This window comes from Mesoplodon bidens (genome assembly GCF_964165515.1).
Source record: "Mesoplodon bidens genome assembly, chromosome: 12".
NCBI classification, from domain to species: domain Eukaryota; kingdom Metazoa; phylum Chordata; class Mammalia; order Artiodactyla; family Ziphiidae; genus Mesoplodon; species Mesoplodon bidens.
The window spans coordinates 46,641,427-46,661,206 of NC_138168.1; the positions used below are offsets into that span (position 1 = coordinate 46,641,427).

General features: G+C 40.8%; 1 protein-coding gene across 1 annotated transcript; it reads left to right on the forward strand.

The window, feature by feature from the left end:
* Nucleotides 1-584: 584 nt before the first annotated feature.
* CCN6 (cellular communication network factor 6) lies at nt 585-19,693 on the forward strand (the record flags this gene model as incomplete). Its single annotated transcript, XM_081251254.1, has 5 exons — nt 585-632; nt 9,291-9,588; nt 13,718-13,960; nt 17,246-17,439; nt 18,476-19,693. The coding sequence occupies 5 exons, from the start codon at nt 585-587 to the stop codon at nt 18,755-18,757; spliced, it is 1,065 nt and encodes a 354-aa protein (XP_081107380.1). The 3' UTR covers nt 18,758-19,693.
* Nucleotides 19,694-19,780: the final 87 nt, after the last annotated feature.

Consider the following 19,780-nt stretch of genomic DNA (forward strand, 5'->3'; position numbering starts at 1 on the left):
AATCCACCTGCTATGAGGAACGTGGTGTAACAGAGATAAATACAGGGCACTGTGAGTAGAAGCTGGGGAGTGAGGGGAGGCCTGTTGGGACCTGTTACCATGTGGAGGGAGAAGCCCAGACGCAGCAGGCTTTGATGGGGTGCTGTGGGCAGAGGCCAGGCTGGTACCCTGTGCTTGAGGACCCGGGAAAGCAAGCAGCACAGAGAGGGCTTGGAGAGGCAAACCCAGACGAGAGGCTGAGGGTAAGGCGGGTAACTGCGTCTAACTTCACCATTTTGCCCAAGGCGGGCTCTGATCTCTAGAGCAGATGGGACAGCTCCTCAAACAGAAGTCACCCCTGATCTGCTCTGCTCAGTCCCGGGAAGAGTGCGCTCCAGGCCACCGCGAAGGTAAATATGAGAAGAGTCGCCTGAAAGTAAACAGGGCAGTAAAAGGGATCCGGGAAAGCGAAAGCAGAGGCTGAGAGCAGGAGCACGAAGTCAGGAGCCGGGAGAGGTGGAGGCGTGGGTCCTTTCTCCTGGAGAGACAGGGGAGCTTTGTGCGCCGGCCTCGCATCTCTGGCTGCGCGCGGCCGGGCCGGGGCCATGCGAGGGCCGCTCCTCTGCACGCTGCTCCTGGCTGTTCTGTCACAGGTACGTCCTGGCTCTCCCACCACTTCTTCCCCCAGGGGATGCGGCGACTCCTATTTCCTCAGGTCAGAGATAAAAAGGAAGAGAAGATGGGGGAAGAGGAGGGATGCATTCCTTGTGGAAATACTTGCAGACGAATAGGGAGCCATTTTCCTCTCCAAATCGAGTCCTGTTTGGGTTCATTAGCTTCGGGAAAGAGGGAAAAACATTTCTCCCTTTCGCGGAAGGGCACTTAATCCTGCTTCCGATATGTTTGAACAGCTCCCAGATTTTCATACGGTGTATTTTTTTCCTGGAGCCTGCTGGCACACGCACTTGGGGAGCGGCAGCTCTGCGGGCGGGGTGGTTGTGGTCCTCTGCGGGCGCCAGCCCGGGCAGAATGCACAGAGCCGCTGGAAAAAGTGATGCTGATGGCTTTCTTCAGCTGAGCCTGTCCTTGTAGGAAAGGAGCTTTTCGGAGCAAAGATTTATATTTTTAAAACATTCTATTTCTTTTTTCTTAACCCATGAGTTTTTCACTTTTCATGAAAAGGAATCAGTCCACGGGATTTTTAAGTATTTCACACAGCAGACCAAAGGGAAGTTTAATTTAATATGAGCAATTCTTTGCTTTAGTATTTTTTATTAAGACCATTAAAACAGGGTGACTTATTTATGGATTTATTTACATGGTGGAGGTTTTTGCTGGCTCAGAAGACAGAGCTTTTGAAACGTGGTTATTTAGAATACAGGGATGTGTCTGTGAGTTAATTTGATTGAGGCAGGAAGTAGTAGATGTATTTTAGAAAACAGGGGGTTGAAAATTGTTGTATGTGGAGAGATTGAAGATTTTAAAAGGGTCATAACAAGAATGTCAGTGGTACCATTATGTGGAGAGGTGCTTTTCCCCAGTAGGGGTGAGATGGGGCTGCCTATTGCCTATTCCACTGCTCTTGAGAAAAACCCTGTCATTTTTGTTGACTGAGAACTACAGCACCTCCCTAAACAGCAAATATTCCAATAGAGAGAGATGTGCCCAAAGTAAAAAACAAAAACAAACACAAAAAGCAGTTATACAGAGAGCAACAAGAAAATATTATGCTTAATGGCAAAGTTAAGGGTCTGATAATACCTACTATTTATAGAAAATCTACTATGTGCCATGCGCTGTGCTATGCACTTTAGTCATTATCTTAATCCTCAAAATAACCTTGCAAAGAGGATATTATTAGCCCTGTTTTACAGAGGAGGATTGAGGCTCAAAGATCAAATAAATGAAAGTTATCTAAATCCCAGAGCTTTATACTAAAGCTCAGCTCTGTGGTCAAGACCCCTCATTGTTTCTGTTGTATTATTCTGATGATTCTTTTGTTGTCTTGAGCTTTTGATTTTGAAAACAATCAAAACGTCTGAAGAAAAATTATATACAGTTTTTTACATTTACCCACAAATTTGCCATTTCTGGGACCCTTGATTTCTTCCTGTATTTCTAAAGTACTATCTATTGTAATTTTCCCTTCAGACTGAAGAGCTTCCTTTAGTATGTCTTGTGAGACAGGTATGCTAACAACAATTTCTCTCAGCTTTTGTGTATCTGGAAATGTCTTTGATTTTACCTTCATTTTTTTTTTTTAAAGATTTTATTTATTTATTTATTTTTTAATATGCCGTCTTATTTATTTACTCTATGTTGGGTCTTCGTTTCTGTGCCAGGGCTTTCTCTAGTTGTGGCAAGTGGGGGCCACTCTTCATCGCGGTGCGTGGGCCTCTCACTATCGCAACCTCTCTTGTTGCGGAGCACAGGCTCCAGACGCACAGGCTCAGTAGTTGTGGCTCACGGGCCTAGTTGCTCCGCGGCATGTGGGATCTTCCCTGACCAGGGCTCGAACCCGTGTGCCCTGCATTGGCAGGCAGATTCTCAACCACTGCGCCACCAGGGAAGCCCCTTACCTTCATTTTTAAAAGATAATTCCACTGGAGAAAGAACCTCAGGTTGACAGTTTTTTTTCTTTCAACATTGTGTCTGGAGGCCTTGTTCTCCTCCTCCTCCTTTTTAAAAGACATAGTTTTTTTGGCGTAGTTTTAGGGTCTTAGCAAGTTTGAGAGGAAGGTACAGAGATTTCCTGCGCACTGTCTCCCCTCCACCCGGATTATCAGTGTCCCCCACAAAAGTGGTACACTTGTTACAACGGATGAACCACATTGGCACATCATAACCATCCAGAGTCCATCGCTTACATTACGGTTCACTCTTGGTGTTGTACATTCTGAGTTTGGACAGATGTATAATGACATGTACCCACTATGACAATACTGTACAGAGTATTTTCGATGCCCTAAAAATCCTCTGTGCTCCACCTATTTATCCCTTCCCCCAACCCCTGGCAACCACTGATCTTTTTACTATCTCCATAGTTTTGCCCTTTCCAGAATGTCATATAGTTGGAATCACACAGTATGTAGACTTTTCAGATTGGCTTCTTTCACTTAGTGATATGCCTGTCTTTTCAAGGCTTGATAGCTCATTTCCTTTTAGCACTGAATAATGTTCCATTGTCTGGATGCATCACAGTTTATCCACTCACCTATTGAAGAACATCTTTGTTTCCTTCTTTTGATGAGAAGTCAGATCTCATACTTATTGTTATTCTCCTGTGTGTAATACTCCCCCTTTCTCAGGCTGATTCCAGGATTTTCTCTTTATCCTTAGTTTTCAACTGTGTTACCTTGTGACCTCGGAGATCATATAGAAATGCTTCCAGACTGGAAAGATAAACAGGTGTCCCCAGGTGGGAAGTTTGGGGAGCGGGCACTTCATTAGAGGGAGCAACGTGAGAAAAAGCCTGACCTCAGAGGAGGAGAAACTGACCTGGTGCCTCTTGTCAGGTGCATGGCATAGGAGGAGAGTGCCTTGAGTGCTACCGCTAGAGAGGAAGGCGGGGACCAGCACACAGAGGGTTAAGATACCATGCGCAGAAGTTTGGACCATATACTGTTGACAGTGGGGAGCCACTGGATGGGCTTCAAGGAGATGAGGTGTAAAATCAGATACAGTTTTTTTTTAATTAAAAATTTTTAATTTATTTTTTTATACAGCAGGTTCTTATTAGTTATCCATTTTATACATATTAGTGTATACATGTCAATCCCAATCTCCCAATCCATCACACCACCACCTCCAACCCCCGCCACTTCCCCCTCTTGGTGTCCATACGTTTGTTCTCTACATCTGTGTCTCTATTTCTGCCCTGCAAACAGGTTCATCTGTACCGTTTTTCTAGGTTCCACATATATGCGTTAATACACGAGATTTGTTTTTCTCTTTCCGACTTACTTCACTCTGTATGACAGTCTCTAGATCCATCCACATCTCTACAAATGACCCAATTTCATTCCTTTTTATGGCTGAGTAATATTCCATTGTATATATGTACCACACCTTCTTTATCCATTCAGCTGCTGATGGACATTTAGGTTGCTTCCATGACCTGGCTATTGTGAATAGTGTTGCAGTGAACACTGGGGTGCATGTGTCTTTTTGAATTATGGTTTTCTCTGGGTATATGCCCAGTAGTGGGATTGCTGGGTCATATAGTAATTCTATTTTTAGTTTTTTAAGGAACCTCCCTACTGTTCTCCATAGTGGCTGTATCAATTTACATTTCCACCAACAGTGCAAGAGGGTTCCCTTTTCTCCACACCCACTCCAGCATTTGTTGTTTGTAGATTTTCTGATGATGCCCATTCTAACTGGTGTGAGGTGATACCTCATTGTAGTTTTGATTTGCATTTCTCTAATAATTAGTGATGTTCAGCAGCTTTTCATGTGCTTCTTGGCCGTCTGTATGTCTTCTTTGGAGAAATGTCTATTTAGGTCTTCTGCACATTTTTTTATTGGGTTGTTTGTTTTTTTAATATTGAGCTACATGAGCTGCTTGTAAATTTTGGAGATTAATCCTTTGTCAGTTGCTTCATTTGCAAATATTTTCTCCCATTCTAAGGGTTGTCTTTTGGTCTTGTTTATGGTTTCCTTTCCTGTGCAAAAGGTTTGAAGTTTTGTTAGGTCCCATTTGTTTATTTTTGTTTTTATTTCCATTTCTCTAGGAGGTGGGTCAAAAAGGATCTTGCTGTGATTTATGTCATAGAATGTTCTGCCTGCTTTCCTCTAAGAGTTTGATAGTGTCTGGCCTTACATTTAGGTCTTTGATCAATTTTGAGCTTATTTTTGTGTATGGTGTTAGGGAGTGATCTAGTCTCATACTTTTACATGTCCCTGTCCAGTTTTCCCAGCACCACTTATTGAAGAGGCTGTCCTTTCTCCACTGTACATTCCTGCCTCCTTTATCAAAGATAAGGTGACCATATGTGCATGGGTTTATCTCTGGGCTTTCTATCCTGTTCCATTGATCTATCTTTCTGTTTTTGTGCCAGTATCATATTGTCTTGATTACTGAAGCTTTGTAGTATAGTCTGAAGTCAGGGAGTCTGATTCTTCCAGCTCTGTTTTTTTCCCTCAAGATTGCTTTGGCTATTTGGGGTCTTTTGTGCGTCCATACAAATTTTATTTGTGAATTCTATCAAACATTTAAAGAAGAGGTAACACCCATCCTTCTCAAACTCTTCCAAAAAATTGCAGAGGAACACTCCCAAACTCATTCTATGAGGCCACCATCACCCTGATACCAAAACCAGACAAAGATACTAGAAAAAAAGAAAATTACAGACCAATATCATTGATGAATATAGATTCAAAAATCCTCAACAAAATACTAGCAAACAGAATCCAACAACACATTAAAAGGATCATACACCATGATCAAGTGGGATTTATACCAGGGATGCAAGGATTCTTCAATATACACAAGTCAATCAATGTGATACACCATAGTAACAAACTGAAGAATAGAAACCATATGATCATCTGAATAGATGCAGAAAAAGCTTTTGACAAAATTCAACACCGATTTATGATAAAAACTCTCCAGAAAGTGGGCATAGAGGGAACCTACCTCAACATAATAAAGGCCATTTACGACAAACCCACAGCAAACATCATTCGCAATGGTGAAAAACTGAAAGCCTTTCCTCTAAGATCAGGAACAAGACAAGGATGTCCACTCTCACCACTATTATTCAACATAGTTTTGGAAGTCCTAGCCACGGCAATCAGAGAAGAAAAAGAAATAAAAAGAATACAAATTGGAAAAGAAGACATAAAACTGTCACTGTTTGCAGATGACATGATACTATACATAGAGAATCCTAAAGATGCCACCAGAAAACTACTAGAGCTAATCAGTGAATCTGGTAAAGTTGCAGGATACAAAATTAATGCACAGAAATCTCTTGCATTCCTATACACTAATGATGAAAAATCTGAAAGAAAAACTAAGGAAACACTCCCATTTACCATTGCAACAAAAAGAATAAAATACCTAGGAATAAACCTACCTAAGGAGACAAAAGACCTGTATGCAGAAAACTATGAGACACTGATGAAAAAATTAAAGATGATACAAACAGATGGAGAGATATACCACGTTCTTGGATTGGAAGAATCAATATTGTGAAAATCACTCTACTACCCAAAGCAATCTCCAGACTCAATGCAATCCCTATCAAATTACCAATGGCATTTTTTACAGAACTAGATACAGTGTTTTTTGTTTGTTTTTTTTTGTGTGTGTGGAGATGCTGGGAACCGACAGATATGTTTTTTAAGAGCTCTTTAAAGCTGTGATGTGGTAGATTTGTTGAAGTCATTCTTGAGAGAGGGAGACCGGTTAGGAACTTACTGCAGTAGTACTTGGTAGCAGTGAAAATGAGGGAAGAGTGACTAGTTTTAGGGCTATAAGGATGATAAGCAGGATTAGTTGTTAAATGACCATGGGAGGTGAGGGAGAGGAAGGTGACCTGGATGACTCCTAGCTTCCTATCTCCAGGGTATGGAAAAGCTGTCTCGGGTGGGTGGGGCAATGTTGAGTTTGGGACATGAGTTTTTCCTGTAGGACGTTCTAGTGGAGACGTCCAGTAGGCAGCCAGCTATATGGGTCTGCTCTCAGCGGAGCAGTCCTGGATGGAAATTTAGATTTGAAGCTGCATAGGGTCGAAAATGAAGGCAAGGGGGTTGATGAGATGGTCAAGAGACAATGTGCAGGGTGAGAACAGCAATACATTAAGGTCACGAAACACCAGTGAGCTTAGATCTAAGTCAAATGCAGGGTAACAGGAGCCTGCAAAGGAGATTGAGAAAGTATGTCCAGAGGTAGGGGTCAAACTGGGCAGGGGGGTGGGGCTGGTGTCATGAAAGCCAAAAATTGAGAGTCCAACACCTTGGAGAGGGGAGGACGGAAAGTTCATGAACATGAGCCCAGCTGAGAGGCCACCGAACCCGGCAAGGGGTCCCTGGTAACCATGTCTGAGCCTGGGCAAGAATGCGAAGCAGGCGCTCGCTATCTGTAGCCTTGATCTTCGGCCCCTCTACATTCGGGATTTCCATTGTTCCTCCTCGTCCTCCGGAAGCCCAGCACTGTATCCTCAAAGTCTATTCTCACGTGGTATATTCAACTCAAATAGTAGCTGAAAGTGTTACTCTGGGGAATACATGTCTCATCAGTGGTAAGAAAAAAGGCTGAAGATTTTTTTTTTTTTTTTTTTTATGGTACGCGGGCCTCCCCCTGTTGTGGCCCCTCCCGTTGCGGAGCACAGGCTCCGGACGCACAGGCTCAGCGGCCATGGCTCACGGGCCCAGCCGCTCCGCGGCATGTGGGATCCTCCCAGACCGGGGCACGAACCCGTATCCCCTGCATCGGCAGGCGGACTCTCAACCACTGCGCCACCAGGGAAGCCCTAGGCTGAAGATTTAATGGTGGAATTTCAAACAGATACTTTTAAATGTAGGGTTTTTTTTTTTTTCTGATTCTGACTTTCTTTTTCATTGTCCAAACTTTTTTTTTATTAGCTATCGATTTCATACATATTAGTGTATATATGTCAATCCCAATCCCCCAATTCATCCCCCCCCCACCGCTTTCCTCACTTGGTGTCCGTTAAATGTAGGGCTTTTGAGTTGGAAAGAGGTTTAGGATGTCTGAATCAGTCCAACTGCCTTCAGTTCCATCAGATAAAAATTGAGAGTTAATTACAGAAATTACTTGCCAGGCACTGTGCTAAGTGCCAGTTGTACACCAGCAAGTGAACCTCAAGTCCCTGTGGTTGGGTAGCTTTAGGGTGAGTGGAGAAGACAGGCACTTATACACTAACTTCAGTTCACTGACAGGTAAAAAGGGAGCATGGAGAGGTTATAGAAAGTCTTCTGGAGAAGGTGGTAACTCGGGGAAGGAGTGGGGGCAGGTGAAGAAGGTTACAGGTAGAAGGAACAGCCTCAGATATGCAGGGAACCGCAGGCACTTTCACTTGCTAGAAGCTAAGGAATCTAAGGAACACAAGAGGCGAGGAGGGCCCTGAACGTTGTGCTCAGGAGCTTGGACTTCCCTGCAGGTCGCTGACCTTCGGGTGTGAGGGATGAAGGAGATGGAACAGGTGAGGTTGATCTCAGTTTCCTGGCTTGGGGAACTCAGGGGATGATGCCACCATTCACTAAAATGGGGACTAGCCGAGAGCAGTTTCTAGTGGGGAGGGAGAAAGTGAGGTGCTTGTGGGACATCAAAGTGGGATATACCCCGTAGAGATGAATGAGTTAGTTGTGAGCTCAGGGGGAGAGTCTGGGCTAGAGAGGAAAAACAGATGCAGAGATTCAGTGATCTGTTCAATATCAAAGCTGGTTGGTGGCAAGACCTGGCCTCGGGAAGGGAGGAAGGTAAGGATTGAGAGCTCAGGCTCTGGAAGCTGCCTGCCTGCTGTAAGGCCCTCTTCTTCCACTTACTTGATATGTGACCTGGAGTAGGTGAAGCAATCAGAGCCCCATAGTCCTCCCTTGTAAAATGGGGTGTATTGTTTCCTATTGCTACTGAATAAATTGCTACAGTCTTCAAACATCACAGATTTATTATCTTACAGTTCTGGCATCTGTAGTCTGGAAACAGAGCTAAAATCAAGGCAGGGCTGTGTTCCTTCCGGGGAGTCTAGGGGAGAATCTGTCCTTTGCCTTTTCCAGCCTTTATAAGCTGCCTGGCTTGTGACGCCCCCCTTCAACAGCAGCATCGTGTTACCTCTGCTTCTAGCATCACCTCTCCTCTGACACACCTGCCTCTATCCTTCCCTTGTAAGGAAGAGTAGATTGGAGGGGAGAATTGGGAGTTTGTTTTTGGTCATGTGACGTTTGCTATGCCTGTCAAATATCTAAGTGGAGATCTGTTAAGTAGGCAGTTTGAGTTCAGAAGAGAGGCCTGGGTGGAGATATGAGATACAGTGAGGGAAGTTACTTCAGAGGTCTTTACCCACAGGGGATTTCAGTGTTTAGAGATGAAGACGATGAGAAGAAACTAGCAGAGGAGACTGAGAAGGAGCCATCAGTGAGAACGCGGGAGTTAGAGTCATACGTTGGAAGCTGAGTGCAGAAAAGTTTAAGGAGCGAGTGACCATGTCAAATACTGATAGATACTATTATTATTACAATTCACCACACTATATTCTCATACCCTGGGGGAAATCTATTTCCAGGAAACCTCTGAAATTAGTTTGAGGAACCATTTCTAACATCACCTTTGTTGTCAAATGAAGTTCTACTGCAGGGCCCAGGGCACTGGGCTGTTAGACACGGCGCCCGAAGGAAGGCCTGGTGAGGTAGCAGAAGTGCACCATCGTCAACAGTTTTGTCACTGGCCCTGTCAGTGCGCTCACCAGAAGCCCAGCTGCCCTCCTGGAGTGAGCCTGGTGAGGGATGGCTGTGGATGCTGTAAAATCTGTGCCAGGCAACCAGGGGACACCTGCAACGAAGCTGACCTCTGCGACCCCCACAAAGGGCTGTACTGTGACTACTCAGCAGATGGGCCTAGGTACGAGACTGGAGTGTGTGCATGTAAGTGTTTCCTTCTGCACTGGCTGGTGAATGTGGAGTCTAGACAGGATTTTTGTCTGCAATTGTTACTTTGGAATAATCAGCTTAATGTGACTAAATATGAGGTGGGTTTAGTTTCCATGCACCAGTGAGACTAGCCTTCGTATATTGGACACCATGTGAAAGGAGCAGATGTTACACACACACTCAGAAACCTGTTACTTTTATTGCATTGAAATGATCTTGCAGTTCTTCTCAGGTAATTGCTTTTAATGATAAAAATAGGAGAAATGATGTAAACAGTCTGACTCATTAAAGTGCCACAAATGACAGCTTTCGTTAATATTGTCAGAAGCAATCTGAATTCAACCTTTTCTGTGACTAAAAAATAATCTTTTTTAAAACGTAAGGATGTATATCTAGTATTCAGACATACAGCTTTTATCTCAGCCTTCCCAACTAACCATCAAGTTACTGTACTTTTTAAATTTTTTTTTTTTTAATTTTTGGCTGCATTGGGTCTTCATTGCTGCACACGGGCTTTCTATAGTTGCAGAGAGCAGGGGCTACTTTTCGTTGTGGTGCACGGGCTTCTCACTGCGGTGTATTCTCTTGTTGCGGAGCATGGCTTAGAGCTCGCAGGCTCTAGAGGGCAGGCTCAGTAGCTGTGGCGCACGGGCTTAGTTGCTCCACAGCATGTGGGATCTTCCCGGACCAGGGCTCGAACCCATGTCACCTGCATTGGCAGATGGATTCTTAACCACTGCACCACCAGGGAAGCCCAAATTACTGTACTTTTTACTTACTGAGGCACATTTGTAAAAAAGAAGGTAGGGGCACCCCACATCACAACAGGATCCTCAGCTTTATGGGCCTTAGCTCTGGAGACTGCTTGAGACCATCTAAACCTATGCCTTGACAATAATTCAGGATACCAATTTATTGAGGATTAAAAACAAATTTCTAAGGGAAGAGAAATACTCATGTCAGCTGGGTGGTTAAGTTACTCTGTAGAAAAGTCTAAGTGGGAAGGAAAACTACTAGCAGAAGTTTGGTTCTAAGTATGGAATGAGAGCACATCTCTGGAGTTGGACTGAATGTGTAGAACAGTTCAAGTTGATAGCCTGATGCCCCTGTCAGCACTTGACTATTGTATATTGGTTAAGAATGTAGGCTCTGGGTTCAAATTCTGAGTTCTGTCTGCTGAGTGACCTTGATCAAGTTGCTTAACCTCTCTGGGCCTCAGTTATATCATATGTACTTCCTATTTTATTTATTTATTTTTTTGTTTTTTTTTTGCGTTACGTGGGCCTCTCACTGTTGTGGCCTCTCCCGTTGCGGAGCACAGGCTCCGGACGCACAGGGTCAGCGGCCATGGCTCACGGGCCCAGCCGCTCTGCGGCATGTGGGATCTTCCCAGTCCGGGGCACGAACCCGTGTCCCCTGCATCGGCAGGCGGACTCTCAACCACTGCGCCACCAGGGAAGCCCTTCCTATTTTATAGAGTTGTTAGGAGGATCAAATGAAATGAAGACACAAAACCCAAAACACCTAACACAATATCTGGTATGTAGTAAATTCTCAAAAATGTAAGCTATTACTTACGGAGATTCAAAAGGAAAAACATGATCTATCAGACTCTGGCATTCAGGATACCCCTTTCTCCCAAACAGTGCCAGGCAAGGTATTTCATTAACCTAACAAACCCTTAGTGAGCATCCACTACTGAGCTAGACACTGTGACCAGCAGGTGGGGACACAACAGGGAAAAAAGAGATACAGTTCCTGCCCTCATGGAGTCAAAGTTTATTGTGTCAGACAGGTCTTTCCACAAGTAATTTTATGTACAATGTGATGAGTATTCTAACAGAGCACAGCCATGAGGATGGGGGTGGGGATGATCTATAACTGGGGTCACAAACTATGGCTCAGGGACCAAATCCGCCCCACAGTCTGTTTCTGTAAATAATGTTTTATCAGAGAACAGCCACACCAGTTCAGTTACATATAGTCTGTGGCTGCTTTACAATAGCAGGGTCTAGTAGTTGCAACAGAGACCGAATGGTCTATAATAGCTTAAGATATAACGTTACAGAGAATGTGCTGATTCATCATATAGAACAATGGTTTTTAAACTTTTTTTTGGTCTGAGGATCCCTTTAGTCTTAGAAATTAATGAGGACCCAAAGAGCTTTTGTTTATGTGAGTTACCTCTTGGTATTTAATGGATTAGAAATTTAAAAATATTTACTAATACATTTAAAATAACAAACCCATTACAAATTAATAAGAATAATATATTATTTGTGAAAAAAAATTACTTTAAAAACAAAGAAATTTAGAGAAGAGTGGAAGTGGAATTGTTTTACATTTTTGCAAATCTCTCTAATGTCTAGCTTAACAGAAGATAGATTCTTACATCTGCTTCTGCATTCAACATATTGCTATATGTTGTTTTAGTTTGGAATATATGAAGGGATTCCAGCCTCACACAGATACATTGTTGGAAAAGGAAGGAATATTTTAACAGACTTTTCAGATAATTGTAAATATTCTTTTTTTCATATTATATTAAAACTTGAGAAGTGGAGTTTCTTAAAAATTAGCTGCATCACTGCTAATCGTGTGGAATCAGAAACCAAATCAATGAACTTTTCAAACTCTGTGACATTAAAATACATTCCTCTATTCAAAGACCCACTTGGAATGGGGCTTTTCCTCATGTATAATTTTGTAATACCATGCATTGGTTATTTGGAAAATACCAGTTTGGAACAATGGGTTATATAGATATTTTTTAAAAATCACATTAGTTAGTACCAAAATTATCAGAAAAGTGTACATATTGGGTAGCTAAGATCTCAGTGGTGGACACAAGTTTTCCAAAATTCTAACTTTTGCTCAAAAGCTTAAATTCTGTCACTGGCAGCGAGTACTGTCAGTTGTTTTCCTTGAAATGACAGGCTTGTTTCGTTGATTTTCAAGAAAATGTCTGCCAAATACCCAAGTCTGAATAACCATGAGGTATCTGTCAATCATTTCTTCAGGGGAAATTACCACTAAAAAATTGGTTAGTTTGGCCCACAACCCAAACAATAACATAGGTGCTTTTCCTCGAGATAACTATTGTACTTTGGTACAATATCTAGAAAAAGGCTCTATGTAACTTCCTGTTTTGTCACACAGAATATTAAAAAGACATGTATATTTGATCACTCAGATTTAATAAAATTAGGAATTTTTACTGTGTCATTAAGGACATTCTTAGGTAGAACTAAGAACTTTAAAAAACAGTACATTTGGGCTTCCCTGGTGGTGCAACTGGTTGAGAGTCCGCCTGCCAATGCAGGGGACACGGGTTCGTGCCCTGGTCCGGGAGGATCCCATGTGCCGCGGAGCAGCTGGGCCCGTGAGCCATGGCCGCTGAGCCTGCGCGTCCGGAGCCTGTGCTCCGCAACGGGAGAGGCCACAACAGTGAGAGGCCCGTGTACCGCAAAAAAAAAAAAAACAACACAAAAAACAAAACAGTACATTTATGTATAAGTGTATGGCAAGGAAAAACAGTGACTAACCTGTACAGTTTGATTCATGCTAAAGTGTCAGCAGCAGTTTTAGCCACTGCTGCTTTTGCACCATCAGTACAAATGTCAACACAGTGAAGTCAGTCACATCTTAGTATTCTGAAAAGGTTTTGACCTTCCAGTTCTGTGAAAGGTCATCAGTTACTATGCAGTATTGTAAACAAATTATGATTTCTTCACCCATTCACTTACCCTAACTCCCTAGGAATATATCCCAGCCTGTTGTTGGGCATCTGGGGATATCTGTCTCAGCAGCCATCAACCCAGCTCTGAGGTTTACAGTCATTATCCCAGTGCTATACTCGTAGTGATTTTTTATTAACTTTACTCAACAGGGAACAGGGTTTTAATTTTGAAGGTGACTACTCAGGACTGATAATCTACGATATAATGAAAATGTCTCATTTTCACTTTTTACAGATGTTCTGTGAAGGAGGTTTCAGATGTGGCCTAAAAAATTGAGAACTATATTTCATAAAGGAGATAGCAGTTTCCTCTATGGTTTATAACTGGAAGTCTAGACTATCAGTTATGGCTTCTTTGGTGATTTTGCTCTTTTCTCTTTTCAGACCTTGTAGCTGTGGGATGTGAGTTCAACAGGGTACATTATCATAATGGCCAAGTGTTTCAGCCCAATCCCCTGTTTAGCTGCCTCTGTGTGAGTGGGGCCATTGGATGCACACCTCTGTTCATACCAAAGCCGGCTGACAGGCACTGCTCTAGGGCTAAAGGTGGAAAGAAGGCTGATCAGTCAAAATGTGGCCTGGGGTCATCACAACAGCAGCTGTCAACAAGCTACAAAACAATGCCAGGTACTCATAAGTAGAACTATCTCTCATATATGACTTTGCCTGGTTTTCTTTCATGTTCCTTTTATGTACCATAGGAACTAAGTAGGTACTTACTGATTGGTGATCAGTGTGAGATTTAGTTTGAGTGTGCCATCATACTCAGTCTCTACCTCAGGCAGGTATGCTCTGAGTATCTGTAAAGGGAACTTTATAATGTTTTAGATTTTTTCCTTTTTTCTTGGCCACGCAGCTCATGGGATTTCAGTTCCCTGACCAGGGATTGAACCCACGCGACGGCAGAGAGAGCGCTGAATCCTAACCACTAGATCACTAGGGAACTCTCCCAGTATTCCAGTTTTTGAAAGCTCTACTAGGTCAGGAAAACTCTTCTAAACTCTTACTACCTCTACTTATTTCCATTTTACCTCTTCTCAGGAAAACTGACCAAATATTATCCACATGTACCTTGGCCTGGAAAAACTTTTATCTGTATTGTTCTATTATAGGCAAGAAGTATGAACCATCCAGTTCCAAAAATTTCCAAAGGCAACTTTTCCATATGGTAAAAGCAGAAATGGAAGGCTATGATCAAAAATATTTGAGGGTACATTGATTTGTAAACATTTCTAAAAACAGATAAAACTAATATAAAATTACCCTTTCATTCACTGAAAATGAAGCTTAACAATTACCAACTTCTCTAAATAAATGTGCACACAGGCATTTTAAAGTAGGTTACCCAGGTATGTGTGTAGTCAGAAACTTGTAAGGAGAATCTTTATTACTTATCTGGAGCACCTGGCCATTTACAGTTGGCTGATGCCAACTGGTTTATAATCACAAACCTTGTAGTTTGGTCTGCTCTAAGCTAGCATCTTATTTAGGTGCCAGGGATTTTTGGGGACAGGAGTTTCAAAAATGCCAGCAGATGAAGCACAGGTGAGGAAGGACTTAAAAAGGGCAATATTGATGCCTGGTTATTATTCACATCTGTGCTTTCATCCAGAAATTAAGAATGCCTTTTTCTTGAAATTTGGAGCTTAGTAAATGAAAGGTGCCATGGAAATATGGAATACTTATGTATGCTAAAGACTCCTAAATTCACTTATGTGGATAGTTAATAAAAGCAACTATAATCAGAGAAATGAGTCTTAGATCTTTAAAAATGAATTCTTAAAGGAACATCCTCTGGGATTCCAATTATGCCAATTCAAAAAACTTTAACAGGTTACGGCAAATCGGCATTCACCATCCGTGGTTTTCAGCTAACCATGTGATACTGCTAATGCTCTAAAACTTTTGAAAATGTAAGCCAAATTGTTTTTTTTTTAACAAATGTACAAGAACAGTTGATTTTCTGCATTGGATCTTAGTGACTCAGTGTTAAGTTCTTACAACCCATGCGTGAACCTCCCTGGTGAGACCACCGTAGAACAGCAGTTGTCCCCAAGGCCAGGCCTTTGGGTCACAGTCAAGTTGGTCTCATTTGTGAAGTCAGAGCAGTTTCAGTGGATTCACTTGGAACCTGGTTGGAGGAGGCGTCAGATGGTCATTCTTAGTGGTCAGTACTTTGCTACAAAAAATGAGAAAATCTCCCAAGTGCTCTCTGGTAATTAAAATATAGGCCTAGATATGTTTCAAAGGAAGTATATGTTCAGTTTAACGTCTCTCCTCTGCTTAACTTTGAAACTGTACTTAATGGGCCCAAACAGGAGTTTGCTTTCAAAGTTGAGCACAATGACACACGCATACTTTAAGATATATTTGTGATAGTAACTTATATACCTAATTAATTCCAGACAGTCTACGGTTGGAATCTAGCTTTTGCTTGGTCAGCAGGAAGCATGCAATGACATAATGCCTCTATGCTTTTCTCACTGCTCACCAAACACTGAACTTGTACTTTGAAGATTTCTTCTAGTTTTCTTGCCCTTTAATGAATGTTAAGCAAATTCCTGAACTGCAGCTCTTGGCTTACCTCTAAGGGGGGTTCTTGGTAATATGATAATCTAACCTACCTTTATTTATTGCAGATGCATGCCAAGCTTTTAACCTGCTTCCTGTGCTAAGGTCTTTAAACTGTTGTCTACCTTCCAGGTATCTCCATTTTTCTGCTTCCTCTCCCTCAGTTCTATGTGCAATGGCAAGGTCCTACTGTAATAACACTGACAACAGTATCAAAGTATCATTTTATTCAAAGATAGCACATACTTCAAAGTGACTCTTCCCTATCAAGAAGGCATTTTTTGGGGGGGGGGGTTCCTTTTTAAATTGATATTTTAAAGTAATGTAGCTTGAATTAATTAATTGCAGACTCAAATCTCCACCTTACTCCCAAAGCACCCACTTTAGGATGCATATTAACCTGAAGGAAATGCTTTGAGACAATGAATTAGTAGTTTGCTTAAAATGAACCAAGTGCCTGATTCATTCATGAGCAGAACAAGAGGGAAGCTCCCCATGGATTTACAAGAAGATGGAAGAATTATTATGCACTCTTTATATTTTCATTATTCACCCCTTCCCCTCCCTTGTTTCTCCTAAGCTGCAGGCAGTGGAGGGGGGCTCTGTCTATCCAACCCACTCACCCATAGATCCATCCATGCATTCCCAAGTGATATGAAATGTCTAGACAACAGAGGGAATACCATAGGCCTGATACCATAGAGAATGTAACAGTTAAGCTGAATGAATAAAATAGATTGCACATTTTTCATGACTTAGTATAAGTATTTAGATTAGTTCAGTGTAATGTAGAGAATTTTCTAAAAGACTAGATTTTAAAAAGTGGAGAAGAAAATAACTGGTCTCATTGATAGCTGAATTCTCAAATGTAACTTTTGTATTTTAGATTTTAACATCGCAAAATTTAACAGTAAGACTGCCTTGTTCTGATTAATATCTTGAATTCCCTAATCCTACTAATGTCTGTTTCAGTATCTGTTGAAAATAACATCAAGCATGAGGCAAGAACCAGGGAGAAGGCAGATATCCATCAAAGCATAAGTTTGTTTAGTACTCAGAGGATGGGCTAAGCAGAAAGAAGCAAATGGGTACTTTATTCAGTTTTTCAAAGATAAAGTATTTTTATTCCTCCTAAGATACTACACTGTTATACTTGATTAAAAAGGTAATCTGGGGAGTGGGAAAAAGAATGATTAATTAGACCATAAGCTTATTTTATTGAGTTACTTTATATAAAGTTCAGATCTATTAACTATTAGCTTAAAAATAATGATTAAAAATTATCTACCTATATGAATACATATATATTTATACACATGCACTCCTCCTCCTTTATTTTAGCTTATAGGAATCTCCCACTTATTTGGAAAAGAAAATGTCTTGTGCAAGCAACAAAGTGGACCCCTTGCTCCAGGACATGTGGGATGGGCATATCTAATAGGGTAACCAATGAAAACAACAACTGTGAAATGAGAAATGAGAAAAGACTGTGCTATATTCAGCCTTGTGACAGTAATATATCAAAGACAGTAAAGGTAAAGTTTAAGTAGATTTAACTTCATCATAATTCAATATTGAGACTCCTGAAAAGTATGTGTGTGTTTTGGAAGTGTTTATTAATAAAACCACTTCATTATAACTCTTAAAAAACTATCTTGGAGGAAAGCAGATATTAATTAACTGCACTTTGTGGGAAAAATTTCACCAAGCAGAGAGGTAACGTTAGGGTATCTAGAATCAACAGGTTAACAGCTTACTAGTGTGGGTCTTGATCAGCCTGATTTGTTGGGGCACCCCACCATGTATATTGTTTTTTCAGAGTAGATCCTTTTCAGATTCTATCTTCTTTTTCCTATATTAATTTTATGTAGTGGAATCAGAGCAATTGATAAAAGATTTTGGTTGCTACATCATAATTATAAAAACAAACATTAGGAACATCAGAGAAGTTCTGATCTTAAGTTATGTATCACCAACTTGGAGAGGGAACCACACTATTTCCAAAATGCTTTGCTTAGCTACTACTTGCCAAAGGACTACGATATAATAATACATACTCTAAGATTGCTTGGTATAACTAGAGCTGGTCCTGCTTCTGTGACTGTCTCAAGAGTAATTTTTAGAAATGCTACAAAACCAATCTTATCCCTAAGTTATTCCCTATCATATTAGAAAGTTGACAATTTCAAAGGGATTAAGATGTTCATTCATCTATCCATCTATTTAAAACTGTCTGAGCCATGTTAGAGAATTTAAGTCTTGGACCTTGATATTAAACAAAACAGAAATTTTCATTTATTGTGGAACTAAGTCAAGGGTAGATAGCAGAAAAACATTGGGGAGTGGGTCCTATAATATGATGGAGGAAGCACAGGGAGGACTTCCAAGGTCCTCTGGTGAGGGGATTTTAAAGGTAGAAAAGAAAGGGCTGGATGTCACTAAATGGCAACTATTAGTGCCCTGAAAATAATTGTATCTGTGTATTTATGTAATAGTCCATAAACTATCGCTTTTCTGAACTATTGTAATCAAGTTTAAAGAGTGACTTCTTAACGTTATATATCTTTTCAGATCCCCAAAGGAAAAACATGCCAACCTACTTTCCAACCCGTCAAAGCTGAAAAATTTGTCTTTTCCGGATGCTCAAGCACTCAGAGTTATAAACCCACTTTCTGTGGGATATGCTTGGATAAAAGATGCTGTGTCCCTAACAAGTCTAAAATGATTACCATTCAATTTGATTGCCCAAATGAAGGGTCATTTAAATGGAAGATGCTGTGGATTACATCTTGTGTATGTCAGAGAAACTGCAGAGATCCAGGAGATATATTTTCTGAGCTCAAGATCCTATAAAACCAAGCACATGGGGAAAAAGTAAGGTTAATCATGTCATTACATCAAAATTTAAAATGGTTTTAAAAGAGTGGCAAATCTGCCTTATTGGTTTAAAACAGTAAGAATGCCTAGCTATTCTCAGATAACTGTATTTAAGGCATTAGAAGTTTTAAAAAAGTTTCTAAAAATATACGGAAAATATGAAAACCATAAAATTGGGCTCTTAAAATGTATAATTATGTAATACAAAGATATTTGGTTCCATCTACATATCCCATAATGAAAAGTTATACAATTTACAAGAGAACATTTTATTCTATAAATAATCTGAAATGATCTGTTGAAGCTATATAAAAAGCATATTAAAGTTTTAAAACTGTACTTTGACAATACAGCCTAGGCTCCAATCACATAATCATTATAGGGTGAGCAAGATTTTCTAGATTAAATCTTAACTAGGAATAAGACTAAGCTGTAAATATATTTATTATTTCCATTGCCCTAGCCTGAATATCAGTTTACTTTCTTTTGGAAGGAAAAAATGGAACTTCTTTGGCCACTGTTGACAACCGTAATCTAAATTTTTATACCAAACACTGTAAAAAACTTAATTTCCAAGATAAAGACCAAGAGCAGTATCCTTACTCTGAAAAGGAAAGAAATTTAAAAAATAACATTAAAGAAAGCACATAACAGATTTTTCTGGCTTGAAAATAAACTGTTGCTCAAAATTGCTTCCTTAAATGATAAATCACCTATGAATTTTATATATAAATTGTGATTAAAGATAAATTAATGTTGAAGACTAAAACTGGAGATTTATAGTAACTGGAACACTTTCACTAGACTGTCATTTACTGCAAAGTTTCAAAGAAAATATCAAGCTTAGTAATGTTCTGTTTGCTTGTATAAATAGTGACAAGTGGGCCTTCCCTGGCAGTTCAGTGGTTAAGACTCCACGCTTCCAATGCAAGGCGTGCAGGTCTGATCCCTGGTTGGGGAACTAAGATCCCACATGCAACATAGCATGGCCAAAAAAAA